The following is a 22,985-nucleotide window of genomic DNA, read 5'->3' on the forward strand; positions in this document are numbered from 1 at the left end:
TTTATATATTGACTTTATTCTAAATATTTCCTTTATACATGCTTTACAATTGAGTAAAGTTTGATTAAGACATTGCTTATTTAACTTGAATTAGTAAGGCTTCTGATGGGTCTGTGGTATATGAATGTAATGTAAGGTAATGTAATGTAATGTAAGGTAAGGTAGAGTAATGTAATGTTTTATAGGTAATGACAATGCTAAGTAAACAGATGACGTTTCCTAGGTAACAATAATGCCGAGTAAACAGATTAAGTTTCCACGGTACCAATAATGCCGAGTAAACAGACGAGGTTTTCTAGGTAACAACAATGCTGAGTAAACAGATGAGGTTTCCTAAGTAACATAACAATGAAGTTACACTTTTTCGTTTCCGTTTTTCGTAACACTTTTTCGTAACACTATTTCGTAACACTTTTTCGTAAAACACATTTTTGCCGAATGACACTGACCCTAAAATATAGACGTATTTACGTCAAAAACACACCTTTTGTGTCAAAAGAGAAAGTTGTATTCCCGCAGACGCTGAAAGGCAAATGCTAGCAGCGACATTATCATAGATAACTTCCCTGGTTACTGCACCTGATACGAGAAACACTAGAGAATGTGAGAAAAATGAAAAGGCACACAAGGGGAAGGTGGTAAAAGAAAAAATCGTGGAAGATGGCGTAGGAGATGGTAAGTGAGTTTTGTAAACTCCTGAAAGTTAATTAAGGATTTCTCATTTTCTGTAGGAATTTCTGTGCTTAATTTACTTACTAGAACTGGTATTTATGTCCTTCTGGTAATTTACAAGCAAGATACAATTGAGTAGCGAGCTTACTGTTTGTCAACACACGTTATATTTACTCTTATTCATTAGTGAATCTCAATGAATACCCTATAATAATTTTTGAAAACTAGATGCGTTCAAATACACTTCTCTCCCACAATGACTTCATTAATTGCCAGTCACTTATAATATGAAAGTATTAATTCAGAAATGTAAATAATGCATTCATTCAGGGTAAAGTAACGTGACTGAATTCGGATAAGTGACACAATAGATAACTTTGACCTTTACATTTGGTTTGAAGAGACTTCTACTTATTAATCCAGACACTGTAATGTATGATATTGGCTGATAGGTTTTTATCCAACAGCTGCAAGAAATGTTAGGGAAGTGTCCCGTTGTCCACAATTATAGTCCGGCTATTGCGATCAATGAAGAAAAAATTTATGAGGATAAACTAAAAACTTCTTTAACTGAACTACCAGGAAAGACGGCATCAGGATAAGTAATATGATCATAAGTGATCACAGCAACAATCATTCAATTAGAAATCATGACACATGGATAAACATTAGGGGAGACTGGGGCAGGACGGGGTGACGAGGCAGAACAGGCTATAGGCTTTATTTTGTCTGCAATGCGTTGCAATCTATCGGGACCGGGTGAAGTTTCATTAGCATACAGCACAGGGTCATGTCATGTCAGTCAGCACCATTTTGTGGTTACAGTTTCTGAAATAATCACCCATGCTGGATTTCGCTCCTACATCTTACAAATTTTCCTCATCTTCCAGTGAAGATAAGACCTATTTATTATCCATATCCACTTTGTTAAACGATGTATGTTACCAGGTGTTTCTTTGAAAGTCTTAAACACAAAATTTTTATTTATTTTCATGACTTCATTTTTGGTGGGACAATCCTAATTTGAAAGAATATATTCGGGGCTGGATGGAGTAGGACAGAATGGGATACCCCGTTTTGCCCCTAGTGAAAGTAGAGAAGAGGATCAAGATGACGAGTGACTGTATTGTGGCGATGTCTATTCGCAGTTTATTGAAGGGGGGATCCAGTGTTCATCTTGCTTAAAATGGGCTCATAACTCATGTGCAATTGTTGGTGGTTACGATGATAAAAGGTGCACATGTGTGCTGTTTGTGTTAGGCCTAAGTAGACTTAAAATGTATAAATTTTCCGACATTTTTGGAGCCTATTTATAGATCTTACATTGTATATTTCATCATTTTATATCCTACGTCATAATTATTACATACCCTGTCTTCCTTCAACTTTTTGAAACATCTATTAAGCATATCCCGTCTTGCCCCGGACACGGGGCAAAATGAGGCACGTAACATTTTTATATAAAAATAATATTTAAAAGAAACTGTAACCCTTACACCAAAACTAATAACTCATTAGAAATTTCAAATAGACAATAAATCCACACAAGATTCCTCCATGTGTTTATCTCTATTATTGTCACTTTTACATGCCTCCAAAAATTAAGTTCCCTATTCTGTCCTGGGCTACCCTATATATGAAATGTTTTTGTGTTAAACATTCAAACACACACACATACACATTACAGGGAATCTTTTTGTACCACAGAATCCAGTCATGCAGAGAAAAGTAAGGTATATAATGCATTACATAGAGTAGGAATTTCCCTGCCTGTAAATACTTGTTTCTAATGAAAGAAAATGCAGTTTCAATGATCTCAGCCAAAGGTCATTTAGCTCAAACTGTGTTTATTGGATTACTTTCTTTTGTGATAATTCATAATTTAACGTATGAAAAATGTCTTTCTAAAAATTAAAACTGAGAAATTTATTATTTAGTGCTTCGTTTTCAGTCACTGCAAATAATGACATTTCAAATGAAGTTCGGTTGCTGAGAGACAATACTTAAAACTTAAATCTCCAAAAAGCATGTAACAATTAGCCATGTAAAAAGATTCTGTTTATTCTGTCATTTGAAATCACCCCTTGAGCTATCCCACTGCAATATTATTTCTAATTGAAAATAATATTAAATGATTATTGCTCGGAGCGAATGGACGTGTTTTGCTTGTGCTCCGGCTCTGCTGTGATCGATCAGTGCTTGCGGTGAGCGCAAACAACTTTAGCCGTTATGGTGGCCAATGAGGACTTGTGTTCTTTGTTCCAGAGGCCGTTTTATGGGAAGCAGAAGAGTTTGGGATGTGGTGACTGTGACATTCGTTTTCACTGCTCCTCTCTTAAAATTGGTGAAGCTGAGTTAGCTTTTTACATGGCTTCGGGAAAATCATCTTACAAGTGCTCAAATTGTACCAGTACAGGGAAATCTACAAGGACAGACGACACAACGGTCCGTATCGCTGTCTGACTCAACGAAGATCATTTCTCCTTAGCCTGTACTACCTTGCCGAGATATTAATAGTACTGATACACTCAGTGTTCAAGACCACCATTGATATGTTACAGATTCTTGTAGACATAGTGGGTAAACTCTCTGAAGAGGTTACTCTACTTAAATGTGAAAATTTAGATATGAGAAGGCAGATAAGGGACCTAAAGGTGCCATCAGATAGACCTCCTGGGCCCTCTACATCTGTTAGGTCATTGCCCCAGCAGCTAAGTCCTACAGTGAAGTGGCTGCCGCCCGTTTGTCTGTTCAACATTTTGTGTCTGCTAGTGTTAATGACATCAGCGCCTTTCCTGTCAAGTCTACGGCCGGGAAGAATGCTGATGTTGCTGGTCCTACTACTTCCGGCGATGGATTTGTGACAGTCGTCGGCAAAAAGAAGAAGGCATTGTCCGGGAAAGAAGCCCCCACCAATGTTACTCAGCCACCGCGTGGAAATAGGGTCCCTTTGATTGAGGTTAGAAGTGTTTCCACCCTCCCCATAATTGCCAAAAGACCCCGAACTAAATCACTTTTTGTTTCTCGTTTTTCTGCGGACGTCTCCGAAAAAGATGTTGAAAAATCTCTTCTGGAGCAACTTAATTTAACGTTACTGATTTGTACCAGGCTTAAGACCAAATTTAAGTCTTATGCCTCTTTTTGTGTTTCTGTAAATGAGGAAGACTTTTCTTAATTGCTTAATTGCTCCGTCTTTTACGAAATTTATTCCCCGGATGACCCCGTTCTTTCTGTATGTAGTTCACGGGTTTTGCCTATGCATGCAGTGCCCTCTGATGCTTCTAAAGGTGATGATGGGGTGTGTGGAGGAGGCGCCTCTCCCTGTTTAGTCGACCATCTCTCATAGGGGTATCAGTAGAGCCATACCTTGTGACGACGACCTTAACATTCTTTACCAAAATGTGCGTGGCCTCAGGAGTAAATCATCTGTAGTCTATGATAATGTGTGCTCTTTTGGATTTAAAATTATTTTCCTAACCGAAACCTGGTTAAACGATTCATTTGCTAACCATAATTGTTTTCCTGAAACTTACATAGTTTGTCGTGCGGACAGAGTTTATGGCTCCATTTTACGTGGCGGTGGCGTATTAATCGCTATCTCTGACTCTGTTGTGGGAGTGAAGCGTCGTGTCGGTCTCGAATTTTGTGGAGAACTTATATGGGTGGAGATCGCAATGTGTGATGGGCATAATTCTCTTATTGGTAATCACTATTTCTCACCCGACACAAAGGTTGACAAGTTAAATAATTATTTTATTTTTTTAGAAAAATCCTTAGATACTTTTAATTTTCGCATTTTGGAGACTTTAATGTCCCTGGTTTTGATTGGAATTGTGGTTTGTCATCCGCAAATTGTCACTATTATGCCAAGTTGAAAGGAGATATGATGTACTCTTCTATTTGTTCCCTTGGTTTAAGTCAATACAATCACTCATATGATAGCATCAAATTACATGACCTTGTTTTTACAAATTTTGCAGATATTAGTGTTAATCCCGCTGAATATGACATTGTTCAGCGGATCACTACCTCCCTCCCGTAATTATTGTTTGTGCAGTGCCTTCGCGTAGTTCTAAACAATCCACTAATATCCCTTTTAAAAGATACTCCGTTGGTGACTATTTAATGTTGTATGAGGCCTTATCAAATTATGACTGGACTCCTTTGTATGAAGAATCTTGCTTAGATGCTGCTGTTGCTAGGTTAAATACCGCCGTATCCGTTGCCATGAATTTAGCAATTCCGTCTGGATTAATTAATAAAAATAAGTATCCCTCTCAGTTTTCTGCGAAACTGAAATTTTATATCAGAAAGAAAGATTATTTTTATAGACGTTTTAAGAAATCTGAGACTCAATATTTTTATAATATATTCTCTTCCTACCGTAAACTTGTGAAAACAGTGCTCTTATAACTACGCCGTATGAAATCGCCAATGCTTTTTCCAAACATTTTCAATCTGCACATACAAATTCTTGCTCTGGGGATTTTCCCTCCATCACTTCCACTTTGGATGTGTTACCTTTATTTTCTGTCTCGGACATTGATGTTCATAATGCTATAAAGCGTTTGAGGCCAGCAAAAACTGTTAGATTTGAAGGTATACCAAGTTTTATTATTAAGGGTTGTTCTGAGATCTTTGTTCCTATTCTTAAATTTATTTTCAATCTTAGCCTTTCTCAGCCACAATTTCCCACTTTGTGAAAGCAAGCAGCTATTGTGCCAGTTTTAAAAAAAAGGCAAAACTGCTTTTGTTTTAAACCATGGACCTATTACCATAATTAACAATTTTTCCAAAGTATTTGAAATTATTGTACATGACCGTGTTTATTATTATTTTAAGTCTAAATTAAACCCTTCTGAACATGGTTTTATTAAATCCGAATCCACCACTTCTAATCTGGTTACGTTTTTGGACCTTGTTGCCCCTTTAGTTTGTTCCCAGTCTGAAGCTGATGCCGTTCATTTTGATTTTAGCAGCGCCTTTGATGTTGTTCCGCGTGCCTTACTTTTGCACAAACTTGGTGACTATAGACTGTACTGGTTATGTGAATTGGTTTCGTAGTTACCTGACCAGCAGACATTCGCAAGTACTTTATTCCGAAGCTTTGTCACTTCCTTTTGAAATATTGTCCGGTATTCCTGAAGGATCTGTATTAGGGCCTTTATTGTTCAATGTGTTCATTAATGATTTGTGTAATGTCATTAAATTTTCGAATTACCTGCTTACGTAAATAATTTTCGGGCCATAAAGTCTCCTCATGATTGCTCTTTACTTCAAAAGGACGTTGACTCCTCATGTGGCTGGTGCGCATCCAACCACATGAAGCTTAATTTTAGTAAAACCAATGTTATTTCATTTACTAGGAAAACCAACACGTTTTGTTTTGAGTACCAGCTTTGTGGATCCCGCATTAATCGTACGGATACTATTAAAGATCTGGGAATCATCCTTGATTCTAAACTGCATTTTCACCACCATGTTGACTTTGTATCTTCTCAAGCCTTGAATTTATTGGGTCTTATTCGTGCCATAACTTTTTCTTTTTCAACTTTGGACAGTCTTTATATGTTATATTTTAGTCTAGTAAGATCTAAGCTTGAATATGCTTCAGTTGCATGGAATTCTTTAACTTCTGCTGACTTTTGTAAGCTTGAACGCATACGAGCAATTTCTTATCCTTGTGTTACAATCATTTTTTTCCTCATGCCTGTTATCATTACGCCAATGTCTTAGAAAACCTACATTTTCACACTCTTGGCACTAGGAGGAGTCACCTAGACGCCCTCTTTCTTAGTAACGTATATGGCGGATATAAATTCTGTCCTTCCTTACTCGAGACTGTTGGTGTGCGTACCCCATTTCGTAATTTTAGAGATTTCTCTCCTTTCGCTGTTGTCCCTGAATGCAAAGTTGTCCATCTGCTAGATGCGCATCAGCTGCGAATACTCTTTGCAATGATTTTGACATCTTTAGTAACCATTTGCTTACTCTTAGGCATATCCTAAAGTAGATGGTATTGCTTCATTTATAAATAATAATGTTATATTTTGCTTTGTTTTAATTATTAACGAGTTTGTTTGCTAAGAACTTTATTATTATTATTATTACATGATTATTGTATTTACTTTATTTTTGTGCTGTATCTGTAATTGGCCGTCTGGCTGTTTATACAGCACTCTAATAAAAAGAATTGAATTGAATTAGCTGTTATCATTAGATTCATATTTGGAAAAATATTTTGACATTATTAATTAATGTACTTGCCCTAAAATGTGAATGTATAATGCAAACGTTACTATTACCCTTGAAAAAAACTGTAGAATTTTTTGTTCCTGCTATTCACATGCACAGACAAATGATTAATCAAGGTTTCTTTCCAATTAATCAGTTTACAATTTGAGGGTCATTTCCCCTAGGTACAGTTTCTAAAACATAGGAGCCTCAAAACAGTATACGCTCATTGCTTCTCCTCCAGATGAGACGATGATAGATTTGGTTTACCTTGTTCTCTTCCCTTTCCATTTACAGCCCCATATTACTCTACTAGGAGAAATTCACTGACAAATAGTCTCCTGAAATGCAAGTCACTAATTTTGTTTCCGCATTAAAAATTAATTTATGACAACTAAGTGAAAGTCTTTTTGTACATCTGAAGTTGTGTGATTTATGCCAGACTTATTGTCCATTATGTTAAATGTATCAACATTGATTAACATAGCTCATATCTCATGTGTGTTGTAGTTTGCACTACTTCAGGTTTCAGATCATTATTCAGAACAATGTAATCCCCTCATCCACAGCTGTGTTTGCCAAGCTTGTCTTTCCAACACACTGTTGTGATATTACTATGATCTTTCTATTTCAGGCCCTAGAATCACAATTTTGGGGCATTCATTCTGTTATGCCAAACACTGTAACAACAAGCAATATTTCTGTTGTATAGGTCATCAACATTAGTACACCTCAAAGTATTACAAATTGAGCTACCTAAACTTCTCATCTTCCATAGATGATCACATTTTTGCTTTTTTCTGCAGGTGGGGGGGAGGGGTGGGGGATGGTCGCATATTGATCATAATATTCAAATATTGACAAAAAGGTTTCAAATAATTACTTTATATAAGAAAAATGTCTTGAACTGTTTATCAAGCACCAGTAGCACTTTTTGTGCCCCCTACAGAGAGTAGGTGCATTGAAATATTTTGTCCTTACATGTGATTCGCTCTTCAATGGCAGTTTGCTAGTTACTAGCAGGAAGTAATACTGATGGTAGTACAGATTTGAACGCTCTAATAATAATGTGACAAGAATGTATGTGAGAATATATTCTGAGTATTTATTGGAATAAGACTAATCCTTGATATCAAGTGGTACATTTTCATCCAAGCCAATCCTTTTACCTGCCTATTACTGCTTCTACTCTCCACTTAACATGATCTGGGACTTTCTGGCCTTCTTCTCTCTCTTTCCCTCCTCTCCCCCCCCCCCCCCCCCCCCAGGTGGCTTTTCATCAATGAGTTTCTCTCTTTACTTGTGGTCTACAGTGAAACCTCGATGCATCGTTTTCGGCGGGGGTGGGAAATAAAAACGATAGATGCGGGAAAGCATTAAAAATTTAAAGAAAAAAACAATGTTTCTCTTTCAAAGTTACTTCTTTTTACCAAAAAAAGTCTTTAATGGACTACTGGTTTGTCGAAACTTTACGTTTTAGACCAAACAGAGTACTTTTCACGTTCAAAATGTTTTCCTCGTCACGTTCACTAATATTATGCGCATAAAAGAACGACTTCACTTTTGCCAATGCAGCATGTGCTTCGGCAAAACTCGGCACAGCTTCGGGCTCGCATTCGTCGTCTTCCTCTTCCTCACCGCTCCCACCCCCTTCGCGATCGTCACACAACTCATCAATCGTGTCGACTCCGCATGTAGCAAGCTCGCTGTCTACTGCCGCGTAGTCACCAAATTTAACCACGTATTTCACGGCGCCAAATCGATTCCAGTCTTCGTGAAAGCCATCATGCTCATCCACACTGACCTTAGAGTCTGCTTCTGCGCGAAGTTCACACCCGTAGCCACCTTTGCGAAAACAATTCAGAACAGTTGGTTGGGAGACATGCCGCCAAGCTGCCACTGTGAAATGAATTGCTTGTAGCACGTCAATTTTCATGTTGACATCCTTCCCAGCATCCATTGCACATACAGCTGTTTGCACAAGGCGCTTTCTATACAACTGCTTGAAAGACTTTATGATGCCCAAATCAAGCGGTTGCAAGACGCTCGTGCAATTTGCTGGATACTGCACGACTTTCACATTTCGTAGAAATGTCGTGTCCCTCGGATGAGCGGCACAATTATCAACAAACAGCAAAATCTTTCTGCCTTGTGCGCCCATGGAGGCATCCAGAGAACTTAAAAACGCCGTAAAGATGTCTGTTGTCATCCAAGCCTTTTTGTTGGCGTGATATTTCACCGGAAGGTTTTTCATGTTTTTGAAACAACGCGGTTTTAGTGATTTTCCAACTACAATCCGAACCAGTTTGTCACTACCGTCACTGTTAACACACAGAAGAACAGTAATTCGGTGTTTTGCACGTTTTCCCCCGTGACAAGATTCACCTTTCAATGCCAGCGTCCTATCCGGGAGGGCGTTGTAGAAAAGTCCGGTCTCTTCCGCATTATAAATGTCCCGCGGCTCATATCCCTCCAGCAGCGTTGGCAGTCTCTCGAGCCACAGCTCCGTTCTTTCCACATCCACAGCAGCACTTTCGCTGGCTAACTTCTTGTAGACCATACCATGTTCTTTAAACCTACTAATCCAGCCATTCGACGCTGCAAAATTTTCAATATTCAGTCTTGCGGCTATCGTCTTGGCTTTCTCCCGCAAGATGTTGCCATCAACAGGAATTCCTGAGACCCGCGATTGCTGGTACCAAGTGAAGAGGACACTTTCTAGCTCACTGAAAGTTGATTTTCTTCCGGTTTTCCTTTTTTTGCATGAATTACCGCACTTGTCAGTTTGTTTTCGGATTTCTTTCTTCTTTGCAACTATTGAATTTAAAGTAGATGGTGCTAATCCAAGGCGTTTAGCAATGTCGATTCTTTTTTCAAATGGATTCTTCTCCACTTCTTCTATGATTTTTAATCTTTCTTGAAGAGTTCTGACTTGCTTTACTGGGCGAGACATGGTACAGGAATAATAACAAAATAATTAACAGGAGTAAGAGGCTAGTAGAACCTTTAGGACTAAGAAAAGGGAATACCTGAAGGGCAAAATTGCTGAACTTGAGACAAATAATAAGGAAAAAAACATCAGAGACCTGTACAGAGGCATTAATAACTTTAAGAAAGGATATCAACCCCAGACTAATTTGGTAAAGGATGATAGTGGCAATTTGCTTGCAGATCCAATAAAAATTGTGAATAGGTGGAAAAATTTCTTTAGCGAGCTCTTAAATGTTCATAATACTGGTGATATTAGACAGATTAAAATGCATACAGCTGAACTGTTGGTGCCAGAACCTAGCTTAGATGAAGTGGAACTAGCCATTGGGAAGTTGAAAAGTTATAAATCTCCAGGAATTGATCAGATTCCGGCCGAATTAATTAAAGCAGGTGGCAAAGGGTTGCATATGAGGATCCATAAGCTTATTCAGTTAATTTGGGATAAGGAAGAGATGCCACATCAATGGAAGGAATCCATAATTATTCCTATTTATAAGAAGGGGGACAAGACTGAGTGTGGTAATTACCGAGGAATATCGCTGCTATCAACCTCATACAAAATTCTATCCAACATTCTTTTGGCAAGATTAACCCCATATGCGAATGAAACTATTGGGGATCATCAGTGTGGGTTCAGACGAAACAGATCAACGATTGATCAGATCTTTTGCATTCGTCAGATACTAGAGAAAAAATGGGAGTTCGGTGGGACTGTACATCAGTTATTTATAGATTTCAAAAAAGCCTATGACTCTGTGAAGAGAGAAGTGCTATATAATATTCTTATTGAATTTGGTATACCAAAGAAGCTAGTGGGTCTAATAAAAATGTGCTTAAATGAAACCTGCAGCAAAATTCGAGTAGGTAAATATGTATCTGAGACATTCCTCATCAAGAACGGTCTAAAACAAGGAGATGCTTTGTCTCCCTTGCTCTTTAACTTTGCGCTAGAATACGCCATCAGGAAGGTCCAAGGTAGGCAGGAGGGTTTGCAATTGAACGGGACACATCAGCTATTGGCATATGCTGATGATGTTAATTTATTGGGGGACGATATAAATACAATAAAGAGGAACGCAGAAGTTTTACTAGAGGCTGGTAGACAAGTGGGGCTGGAAGTAAATTCAGAAAAAACTAAGTACATGTTAGTATCTCGTCATCAGAAGACAGGCGGGCAAAATTATCTTAGGGTAGCTAATAAATCCTTTGAAAGGGTTACAAAGTTCAAATATTTGGGAACAACAATAACAAATCAAAATGATACTTGTGAGGAAGTTAGGAGGAGACTAAATTCCGGAAATGCTTGCTACTTCTCAGTCCAAAATATTTTGTCTTCCCGTCTGATTTCTAAGAACCTGAAAATTAAAGTATACAAAACAATAATCTTGCCTGTTGTTTTGTATGGGTGCGAAACATGGTCTCTCACTCAGAGGGAGGAACACAGATTGCAGGTGTTTGAGAATCGGGTGTTGAGGAGGATATTTGGGCCTAGGAGGGAAGACGATGGGGCGTGGAGAAAACTGCACAATGACGAGCTTAAAAATCTGTACTGCTCCCCCAGTATTGTGAGGGTGATTAAGTCGAGAAGGGTGAGATGGGCGGGACATGTAGCGCGCATGGATGGGACAAGAGGTGTGCACCGGGTACTGGTTGGGAAACCTGAAGGGAAGAGACCGCTGGGGAGACCTAGACGTAGATGGGAGGATAATCTCAGGCGGGATCTATGGGAGATAGGAGTTGAAGGAAACTGGATTTTGTTGGCCCAGGACAGGGTCCGGTGGAGGGCTTTGGTTAATTCGGTGATGAACCTTCGGGTTCGGTAAGCCATCTAGTTAGTTAGTTAAGAGGAATAACAAAATATTTACGGGAACAACAACAAAAGTATAGACTGGAACAATAACAGGAAGAATGGAAGTACTATTACTGCCGAACTCAACGAAACGTAGCTGTAGAAGACACTGAACCACTGGAAACGAGATGAACCAGAAGAATGAGAAGTGCCGCCCGCCTTTCCTTTGTACTTGTAATAAAAGCATTTGTGAAGAAATTCACAGTGCATATGCCATCTGGCATCGCTGGAACGAAATATGAGTGCACCCTAAATAAAATCGTAAAAATTTCTGACAATGAGCACCGCCATTCACTCCAACTATCACCCCTGCACCACTGACCCCTCATTCCAAAAGGATCTGTGCTGGTTGGGCGACATAACAGGTTACCGCTACTGTGTATTCCAAAAACATTGTGCGTCTTTCGGTATTAATTTATCTCAAAACCCAGCATTTTAATTTCTCAGAAACGATCATTGCGGGAAAATTGTGGGCCGGGACTAAGATTTTTGAACGATCGATGCGATAAAACGATAGTTCGAGGAACGATAGAAGCGGGAAAATGTAACATTATTTTATATGGGATGTATTCGGGACCGAACAAAACGAACGATGCATCCGGGAAAACGATAGTTCCGGGAACGATGGATAGAGGTTTCACTGTATATACAGTCCTCATGTCATATTTCCTTCACACAAACAGAGATGTTTCAAGGGACATGCTATGCACAATAATCTACTTTATGTAAATAAGATAATTAATGCATATAGCGGAGCACAGTGCAGATCGGGGAACTTAATATTTGGAGGCATGTGGAAGGGACAATAACAATGACAGACACATGAAGGAAATTTGTGTGGCTTTATTGTCTATTTTAAATTTATAATGAGTTATTAGTTTAGTTGTAAGAGTTGCAGTTTTTTAAATATTAATTTCTTTACAAAAATGTAACGTGCCCCAGTTTGCCCAGTGCACAGGGCAAGACGGGGTATGGTTGATATATGTTTGAAAAAGTTGTAAGAAAACACATATTATATAATAATTATGACATAGGATATAGAAATGATAAAGTATACAATGTAAAATTTCGAAACTTTAAACATTTGTAATTTACTTAGGCCTAACACAGACCGCACACATGTGCGTCTCTTCATCATCGTGACTATCAACAACTGCACATGAGTTATGGGCCATTTCAAGCAAGATGAACACCGGATTCACCATTTAATAGGTTACGAATAGACATCCCCACAATACAGGCCCTTGTCATTTTGATTCTCTTCTCTACACTCACTTGGGTCAAAATGGGGTACCCCATTCTGCCCTACCCCATCCAGCCCCGAGTATACTCTTTCAAATTAGGATTGTCCCACCAAAAATGACATCATGAAAATAAATAAGAATATTGTGTTTAAGACTTTCAAGATAACACCTTGTAACATGCATCATTCAAGAAAGTGGATATGAATAATGAATAAGTCTTACCGTCACTGGAAGTTGAGAAAAATTTGTAAAATGTAAGAGCAAAATCCAGCATGAGTGAATATTTTAGAAAATGTAAGCACAAAACGGCGCTTGCTGACATGACATGACCCTGTGCTCTATGCTAATGGTATTTCAACTGATCCCGATTCATAGCAACGCATTGCAGATGAAATAAAGCCGATACGCTGTTCTGGCCTGGGCTCCCCTACACAGTGGACATCTGACCAATACCACAGCAATGTTGAAGGTATTGTGAAATAAACCACTACATCAAAGCAGGTATATATTACATTTTTAGTAAAATACATAATCCTTTGAGAATTTGTTGCTTCATGGAAACTCAAAACTATAGGAAAAAAATTACTAACAGAAGTATAAGTTTAGCCTTTGGAGTGAACGGACGTGTTTTGTGTGTGCTCCGTACCTGCAGTGTATATCTTTGTGCGAGGGTGCTTTGTCCGCAGCCGGCCGGCATTATGGTTGCCAGCAAGGACTGTTGTTCTGTGTGTAAGAGACCTTTCCATGGAAAGCAGAAATGTATCAGATGCAGTGGGCCCTGTGGTTCTAGACTTCATCTTTCGTGCCTCAACATGAGTGATACCGAGTACTCGTTTTTTATGGTTGACGGCCAGTCCACATACAATTGTGTGTCGTGTGTTTTACTTAGTCGTGCTTCTAGCCCTAAGAATACAAGAAGAAGAAGAAGCTTGAGATCTGCTTCAACTTCGGAGCTTCCTGTGAAGGATATATCTCCGGATGGGGCGAGTATGCCTTCGGACCCCGAGTCTCTCGGCGTTCAGATCGAGATGGTGCGGCGTAATGGTGCTAGCACTCATAAGCTTGTTGAGAATCTTGTACAGATGGTTCTCAAACTCTCCGAAGATGTTCAACTACTTCGGAAAGATAATGGTTATCTGAAGAGTCAGTTGGCCAAGCTTGCTTCCTGTGCACCTGATCCTGCAGTACCACCATCCATTCAGGAGCCAAGTCCCTTGGTTTACGATAATGCGGCACACAAGGCCGCCGACCCAGCTCTTTGTTCCGCTTCAACCAGCGCCGACGCCGGATCCAAATCCTATAAGGACATCCTTTCGGCTGGTTTGAAACCGAAGGTCTCCGGTGCTGAGTCTGAAGGTTTTATAACAGTCAGTTATAAAAAGAAGCCCACTTCCGTGATGCCATCGGTCAACACTGTCAACACAGTTCGACAACGTAGGCAGCCGCTGATAGGGGTTAGGAATTCTGCCGCTCTACCCATTGTGTGTAAAAGGGAAAGGTCTAAGGCCCTTTTTGTGTCTCGATTTAGTCCTGGGGTCTCGGCTGCAGATGTAGAAAAGTCGTTAAAGGAGCAATTAAGCCTCAAACGGTTGGTCTGCACTAGACTTAAAACTAAATTCGATGCTTACGCGTCGTTTCATATCTCTGTCAATGAGGTGGATTTTCCCCTCATTAATAACACTGGTGTTTGGCCAAATGGGTGCCTGATTGCTCCCTTTTACGGTAAACTGACCCCTGATCAAGTGTACTCCTCCAGTACACCTCAGTCTTCAGCGGTATTATCGCCTGCAGGGAATATACCTATTGCGCCGGAGGAAGGCTCTATTCCCCTGTGATCATGGCTCATGTCGTCTGTGATTTTGATATATTCTTTCAAAATGTTAGAGGTCTGCGGACTAAATCCTGCGATTTTCTGGACAATGTCTATGCTAACCAGTCCAAAGTGTATTGCATCACTGAAACCTGGCTAAACGACACCTTTTTAAGTTCCAATTTATTTCCCAACACGTACAACGTATTTCGTGCTGACAGGGACTATTTAACTTCTAACAAGAAACGTGGTGGCGGTGTACTTACTGCTGTCTCCAAGTCATTATATGGGGTCAAACGTAGGTTCGATTTGGAGGTCACGGAAGAATGCGTTTGGATTGAAATTCCTGTTAAGGATAAATTTAATTTACTTATAGGAAATCATTATTTTCCACCTGATTGTGATGTAAAAGTGGTTGAAAAATATTTCAAATTCTTAGAATCAAATTTAAATTCTAATCTCTGCCGGGTAATTATGTTAGGTGATTTTAATGTACCTAACTTTGATTGGTTTAATGGCACCCCCCTTCCTAACTCGTATTATTATAACAAAATTAAAGGCAGTTGTATTTACGCCACCTCATGCTTTCTTGGGCTTAGTCAGCAAAACAAGTGTGTCCCTAATAGCGCACTGCTCGATCTTGTTTTTTCTAATTTCAACGATCTAAGTGTCTCTGTTTCAAAATCTCCGATGGTCGCTCCTGATAAGTATCATCAGCCTCTTGTTCTTGACTTTAAACTAATATTAGACTTCCATAATACAATTACTTTTCCTCGACGTAACTTTAGTAAAGGGGATTATTTGCTACTTTATGAGACTTTGCGAATCACTGACTGATCATGCATTCTTAAAGAGAATTCTGTTGAATCTGCAGTTGAAAACCTCACGGCTGCTGTGTCTGAGGCTATTAACCTTGCTGTCCCTCTTGTTAAGCCAAGGAATTCCGCCTATCCTCACTGGTTTTCCAGTTCTCTTATATATTATATCAAGAAGAAAAATCAGTATTTTAAGAAATTTAAGAAAATTAAATCTGATCATGATTATAGTATTTTCTCCTACTATCGTAGACTAGTTAAAATAACTATTAAGGCTGATAGATTGGTTTGGTTGAGACGTATCGATGCAAATTTAAGATCTCAACCTAAGCACTTCTGGAAATATATCTCTAAATTCAAAAAGAATGATCAGTCGGTGACCCAAATTGTAGTTGGAAACAGAATTATTACGGAGCCTCAATTAATTGCCGAAGCCTTTGCTGACCATTTTTCTTGTGTTTTTAAACCTTCTTCTTGTGTTAACACTCAGAATAATTCTGGTTATAATTGCCCTGATTTTATTAATATTCCATCCATCTCCGATGCAGATGTCAAACGGGCGATTTGTCGTCTTCGCTCGACGACTTGTGCCGGACCTGATGGGATTCCAAATTTCATTATTAAAGGCTGTTCCGAGATATTTACTCCACTCTTATGCCACATATTTAACCTCAGTCTACTCAGAGGGGATTTTCCCGCTTCTTGGAAGCAAGCCGCTGTAGTGCCGATTTTTAAGAAAGGCAACAGTGCCTTAGTTTCTAACTATCGGCCCATTTCGATTTTAAATAATTTCTCCAAAATTTTGGAAAGTATTGTACATGATCATCTTTCATTTTATTTCAAATTTAAGTTACACCCTAGTCAGCATGGTTTTTCCAAATCTAAATCTACGGTAACTAATTTAGTCTCCTACCTCACTGATGTTCAGCCTTCTGTTTGCTCACAGGGGCAGATTGACTCTGTATCTCAGACAGGCCTTTGATTCAGTCCCTCATTTCTCTCTTTTAGGAAAGCTTAATCATTTTGGACTATCCTCTCAGTACGTCAAGTGGGTCTAAAGTTATTTATCATCCAGATCGGCCTTTATTCGTATTTTAGGGCAGTCTTCCTCTCCTTACTCGGTGCTATCTGGAGTCCCGCAAGGCTCTACCTTGGGACCTCTATTATTTAATATCTTTATCAATGACATTTGTGACAAAATTAAGTTCTCGAAATTTCTCTTATTTGCTGATGACTTGAAACTATATCGGGACATACATTCGGTGGATGACTGCAAATCTCTTCAAGCCGATATTGATTCTGTACATCAGTGGTGTGAAGATAATTCTATGGAACTTAATGTTGAGAAAACAAAAATTATATCGTTCACACGGAAAACCAACAGTATTTACTTTAATTACTTTGTAAGTGGTATTTTAATTTCCCGTACTGACTGTATAAAAGATCTTGGTGTATTATTAGACAGTAAACTTTACTTTCACTCTCATGTAAATTTTGTTTATTCTCAGGCACTTAGGACATTAGGGCTTATTCGATTTATTACATATAATTTTTCCTCTTTAGACAGTCTTGTTTTTTGTATAATGCTTTAGTTAGGCCGAAGCTTGAGTATGCCTCTGTCGCTTGGAATAATCTTACACAGACTGATTCTAATAAATTAGAAAATATTCAAAGGAAATTTGCCAGTTTGTGCAATTACCGGTTTTTTCAGTTTAATACCTCAGGTAAATATGAGTTGATTTTAACTACGTTAAATTTTAGAACACTTTATTCCAGGCGGCGACATCTCGATGCTTTATTTCTTATTAATGTTTTTAAGGGCAAAATAAATTGCAATTCCGTTATGGATACTGTTGGTATTCGTGTGCCGTCAAGGCAAATAAGAGAATTTTCTACGTTTTGCGTGTGCGGTGCGCTTAGACACAGTCCTTCAGCCAGGTGTGTCATTGCTGCTAATTATGTTTGTACATTCTTGGACATTTTTGGTATAATCAATGTTTCTTTTGATGACACTTATTCCATAAGGGACAATACCTAGAGTGGACCTTATTTGTAACTTTTGTACTTTAAATTTGCTTTTTATGTTATCTATTAAGTTTTTAATGTCTTTTTTTCTTCCTTTTTCTGTGTTGTCTTTGTATTTTGTTTGTTTGTTTGTGTTGCCCTGTAATTGGCTATAGCAGCTGTTGGTGAGTACATTAAATAAAGAATTTAATTATAGAATTGAAGTATTTAATTTGGCAAACACGTAAATAAATGAATGGAATTGAATATTGTACATTTATATAATTAGTTCATTTGTTTGTTTGTTTATCATTTTAATGTTTCACTTTTAGGCATATTATTTAGCTCATTTACTGTTCATTATTTTGCAATAAATTAATGAATTGATTTATTATCATTATTATATTGTACATTTATATATTTAGTTCATTACTTGTTTTTTGTATTGCTATGTTTACTTTTATTATTTTTTTGTATTGTTAGTGCTTGGCTGTTATTGGCCTTTTTGGCTGTTGCCAAGCACTCAAATAAATGAATTTAATTTAATTTAATTGCACAGAATCCCCAAATAAGAACACAAATGTGTGTTGTAACTGCACTGTACAAATCATGTTATAATCAATCTACAATTAATTTAAAGAAATATATCAAAATATTTCAGGACCATTTGTCATTGTCTAATATATAGTTCAAATATGCCAAATCGGATCAAAGTTTTTGATGCACTTTACAGCCTTGAGCTCATTGCTTATTTAAAGCATACGGAGTCTAGCCAAACTTAAGTAAGTAATTTCTGCTTAAGAATCTTAGCTGCTGGTTTATGTGTGAGGCCGCATAAAAATTAGCTTAAAAAAATTAAAGGGGTCACCTTGACAAGGAAATTTATGAAGGTAATATGGTCAACCTTTTTAACCACACTTACAATTTTTAGTGGATTAGAACCCAATATGACAGTCACAAAGCCAAGTTACATGATGCAGTGCATCCTGTGTCAGATGTCTACATTTGGCCAGCTAGTGATATAACTGCTATTTCTTAAAAGACTTACTGGGCTATGAAAACCAGTTTTTGTCACTAGATGTTTAGAAAAAAGGAATTAAATTTGTCTTCTACTTGTGACATTTCATGTGGAAATGTATATAACTTTCCTTTGAATACATTTTTATATAATGTTATAAATTAATGGGCAGAATTACTATTTATCAATCTCCAAAGACAGTGGTATCAGACGTATCTTGTACTATGGAGTAAACTCATGCACAACACTGAATTATGTGGCGATAGCAAGAATGCTACTTCCTATTTGTGATATTTCTATGTTATAAAACTTGAAGGTTATATTTTAATGTGGTCATAGCAGTACTCTGTACTGGCAACATTCACAGATCCATACTGTGTCCATTTTGAAGGATGCCACCCAGAAATACAATTCAGATTTCTCTATTTGTATTTTAATAATATAAATAAATAATACAATATATATGGGAACAAAAGTAAGTTAGAAATTGTTTGAATAGCATACAAATTACAGTTTGTTGCTCTGTTATTGCCTCTGTATCTTCAATTTGTGAATTGTCTCTTACATGAAGTGTAAGTAGCTACGGTAGGCAGTTTGTTTCATCAGCCAATATTTGACATTTGTGAATAACGTCACTGATGGTAGAGTTTCCTGGAAGTCAGCGTCCACTGCATGAATGGAGTTTGACTGTCTCAATGATTAAATTACTAAGAGGTATTCACTGGGGATTCATTCTGGTAGTTACCTGAGAACCTTTCACCCACATGCCTTCTTTTTGAAAATAGCAATCTATTTCATGATTTTTTTCATACCACTATTTCATATACTGGGTCATCTGCTCCACGAACGTTTGGACTTCTATCAGCTTCTTGTTCTTGTCTTTCTGTGAACCATAAGATCAACAAAATTAATATTTTTTACATTAATGAAAGATTGTGCTTGTCATTCAGATCTGAATTTTACGCTAGGAAAAATTTTCTGTATTACACAGTGGGGATATATGGCAGCTTCGCCACTGTTTGTGGTCATTTAATCGGTTTTCTGAAATTGCTGCAAGTTATCAGCAGTGACAAGAGGAAGTCGTTTACTTTCGTATTGCCCAGTTTTATTCAAGTTTAACTCAGTGTTGTTCAAGATTCTATTTGAGTAAGAGAGAGATAAATTCACACAAGACTATTTGATGTCATTAATCTTATAGTGGTATTTCACTCCAATACAAAAAGTCAGAGTAAATTAAGAATTTTTTTTCCTGAGTTCTGTTTCCCAATGCAAATATTATTCATAACAGTAAGAACATCTGTTTTGTTAAATGACATGATAAAAAAATTATACTGACATGTATTAATAAAACAGAAGTTGGATGAAAGTGAAGCCAAGCTTCAACAACTGATTGTCCCTTAAACATTTCACATACAACACTATGGTATTAAAGGGGGCCATGTGAACTACTACAAAATTACTGATACTATGTCCTTCCAAACAATAACGTCACTCACACTATAACCATGTGATTCAGCAGTCAGACTTACTTTCTTTAATTGGCATCTTAAGCCAGTGGAGGTATGTAAAAAGTAGAGGCTATAAAATGATCCATGAATGGGAAAGCTCAGAAAAATCACTCTTATTCAGGTGCCTCATATATTTAGATAACAACAGCGTGTGAGCCGGAATCAGTTAGAAGGTGTGGAAAATATATCTGAGTCAACAGGAGCTATTTTCAGCATCTCCTGTATGTACATGTGTCAGCTTAGCTCTACAAAACCAATGCAATCTCACTATTACTAATAGGTAAAGGTGGAATATAATGTAGTATTTGTTCACAGCAGAAAGATCATGCCCTGGCACAACCACCAGATAATCCCCAATATTATTTTTTTAGTATCATAAGACTTAACAAGAGTAGAAAGATGAACTTTGGAGAGCACAATTTACATTTTTCATGCATTTGGTCTGTGTTCCTGAAAATTGGGAATGTATAATAATCGCTAGGACACTACTTGAGAGAATAACAAACTGTAATCATGAAATACTAACAGAACAAAAACTGGATGAATTTGGAGCTCAGTTTTAAGAAACAGTAGTGCCAAAAGAATTTTGATGCAGGTAATATTCTTTAAAATTTGACCATGGACTGGATATTGATACTGAAATAAAACTGTGGGTAGCATGTAATGAAGTCACCTGTATCAATGATCCAAGAGTGTACCCTGGCACCACTTATAGTGGGTGTGATATCTGACAGCTAGTGGTGGTTGGCAGCATGAATTGCAGATACTGACAAAGTACAACATTACAATCGGTTCATGCATGAAGTGATAGATGGAAACATGATGAGTAATAAATTCAATAAAGATGATCATCATTCCATCTCAAATGTTTGAAGATCCTTCATGTTTCTATTACCATATGTGGAAAATTAAGATGTACAATTTAGAGTGTCTTCCAATTCATAATGTCCTTACAAAAAATTGCATGAAAATTTATTTGTCCATTTTGAAGTTCTATGGGTTGAACAATCGATGTGTTTTCAGTATTTTTTATATTGTGTAGCCTCTCATCCTAGCCTTGTTTCAAATGCCTAGTGTGGAAATACAGAACTACCACAATGTATGTTTTGAATTTAGTGACTAAGAGCCAGTTGCTGGTTTGTCTATACAGCATCTGTGAAAATATTGTAATGGAGTACTGTAGAGTTGATATAACGTATATGGTCTGTATATGTATGTGTATGTAAGTGTAAGTTCATATGTGTGAGTGTGAGAGGCTTTATGTACATATTCTTGTGCACACTTGTATATGTGGTTGTGTGTGCTTGAAAGGAAGACCATCTCAAGTCACATGCAGTTATTCAGTAATACATAAAAACACAACTGAAGAAGATGGGATATACTGTGACGTGTTGGGACGCTCTTTATTTGTCAACCCCGATTTATAAACTATACTAAACCAGTTTAAAGAATCTACACTTACATGAAACTCTCTACTACAGCAGTTTCTGCGTCTCTGTCTCTATGCTTGACACACACAAACACACTCCTCACATGCAATGTCCTTTGAGCCTATCTGGTCCCTGAACTGGGCGCTCCTCATACTCGTCGTCCCGCAGCACCCCATTGAACACACTCAGGCTCCTCAGCCGCCACGGTCTGCAAACCCGGTGCTCTCAACACGCAGCCTTCAGCCTATAGCAACCCACTGGACACACGCTGGCTCCTCAACCGCCATGGTCCGCGAACCCAGTGCTCCTCACATGCAGCCGATCCTCTTCTTCTCGCTCAGTGCCACACCAGACCGCTCGATGGCTCCACACTCTCTTTATATAATCCGCACTTTTCCACTACAGACCCCACACACGACTCTTTCACTATTTCGCCGTCAACTCCACTATCCACTAACTAACCCCTCGCAATTGAGCACTCTTGCGATCCTTCATATTCGAAGGCCCAGTCACCGAAGGTTCAAGACCAGGAAATCTTGATGGTTCGCTTTCTGGGAAGGTCCCCCTTCTAGTAGTTTCTACCCCCCTCCAGGAGGGGAATACCGTAGCGGCCACACCTACAGTTCGCTTCCACTAGATAGGGAAAGGGTGTCAGGCGGCCCCTCCGCTCCAGCTCGAGCCTTTGACACTTACTATGCCATGTCACAATACGTTTCGCAAATTACTAACCAAATATTTAACTAATTCCACTGAGCAGAATTCTCAAATATTTAGGAAACCTGAAGTATCTCTGCCATATTAAGAGAAAGAAACTTAGTGACGACCACCTTTGAAAGTGGGATGATATAAACCAAAGATGTTAATTTATACTGAAAGCAGTGGTGGACATTTTGATTATGGAATTAAATATTTGAATTACATTAAGCTGATTGATAGATTTTACATTCCTTCACCATAGACTCCTATTTTAACATGAAGAAAGTCAACTGATATTTCTTACATTGATTTATACAATGTAGTACTACACTTACCAGCAACAGCATCTTCATATATCAATTCAATAGGCTCAGTCTGCTTTGGCTTTCTGTAAACATATAAAGAAACTCAAAAAGATTGTTCAGTTTCCTATCACCTCCTGTAAGAAACAAAAATTTCAGGTACAATGTACAAATGAAAATCACAAAATATTAGTATTAATTAGAGTAACAACAGTCATGATCAGAAGAAAGATTCATTGGCTTGTGAGCATTAAAATCCTAACATTGTATCGTAGCCCACTTCAGCACAGGATTTATGATAAATTTGTTATTCAAAACAAATGTAATTTATTTAAGACATTTTCATCTTCATATGGAACAAATCCTTACATTTATATTGCCAAGACTTTAGTTTAAATACTGCTCTGGAGAT

The 22,985-nt window shown here is 38.0% G+C and overlaps 1 protein-coding gene and 1 long non-coding RNA gene across 2 annotated transcripts in view; one reads left to right on the top strand and one right to left on the bottom strand.

The window, feature by feature from the left end:
- Positions 1–206: 206 nt before the first annotated feature.
- On the top strand, positions 207–6,875 carry LOC110831299 (uncharacterized). Its single transcript, XR_002543544.2, has 2 exons — positions 207–675; positions 2,938–6,875. It is a non-coding gene; the product is annotated as an uncharacterized LOC110831299 (long non-coding RNA).
- Positions 6,876–12,569: 5,694 nt separating this feature from the next.
- LOC110831290 (uncharacterized) overlaps positions 12,570–22,985 on the bottom strand; it is a 68,793-nt gene continuing 58,377 nt past the window's right edge. Inside the window, exons 25-27 of the mRNA XM_022067127.2 lie at positions 22,607–22,659; positions 19,450–19,520; positions 12,570–13,077 (exon numbers count right to left, since the gene is read on the bottom strand). Coding sequence (XP_021922819.2) covers positions 13,027–13,077; positions 19,450–19,520; positions 22,607–22,659 — 175 coding nt within the window. The 3' untranslated portion in view covers positions 12,570–13,026. The remainder of the gene's footprint in view (positions 13,078–19,449; positions 19,521–22,606; positions 22,660–22,985) is intronic.

Source organism: Zootermopsis nevadensis, unplaced genomic scaffold, assembly GCF_977971745.1.
Source record: "Zootermopsis nevadensis isolate Lab colony 2312 unplaced genomic scaffold, Znev_1.0 Znev_ptg000019l, whole genome shotgun sequence".
Taxonomy (NCBI): Eukaryota; Metazoa; Arthropoda; class Insecta; order Blattodea; family Termopsidae; genus Zootermopsis; species Zootermopsis nevadensis.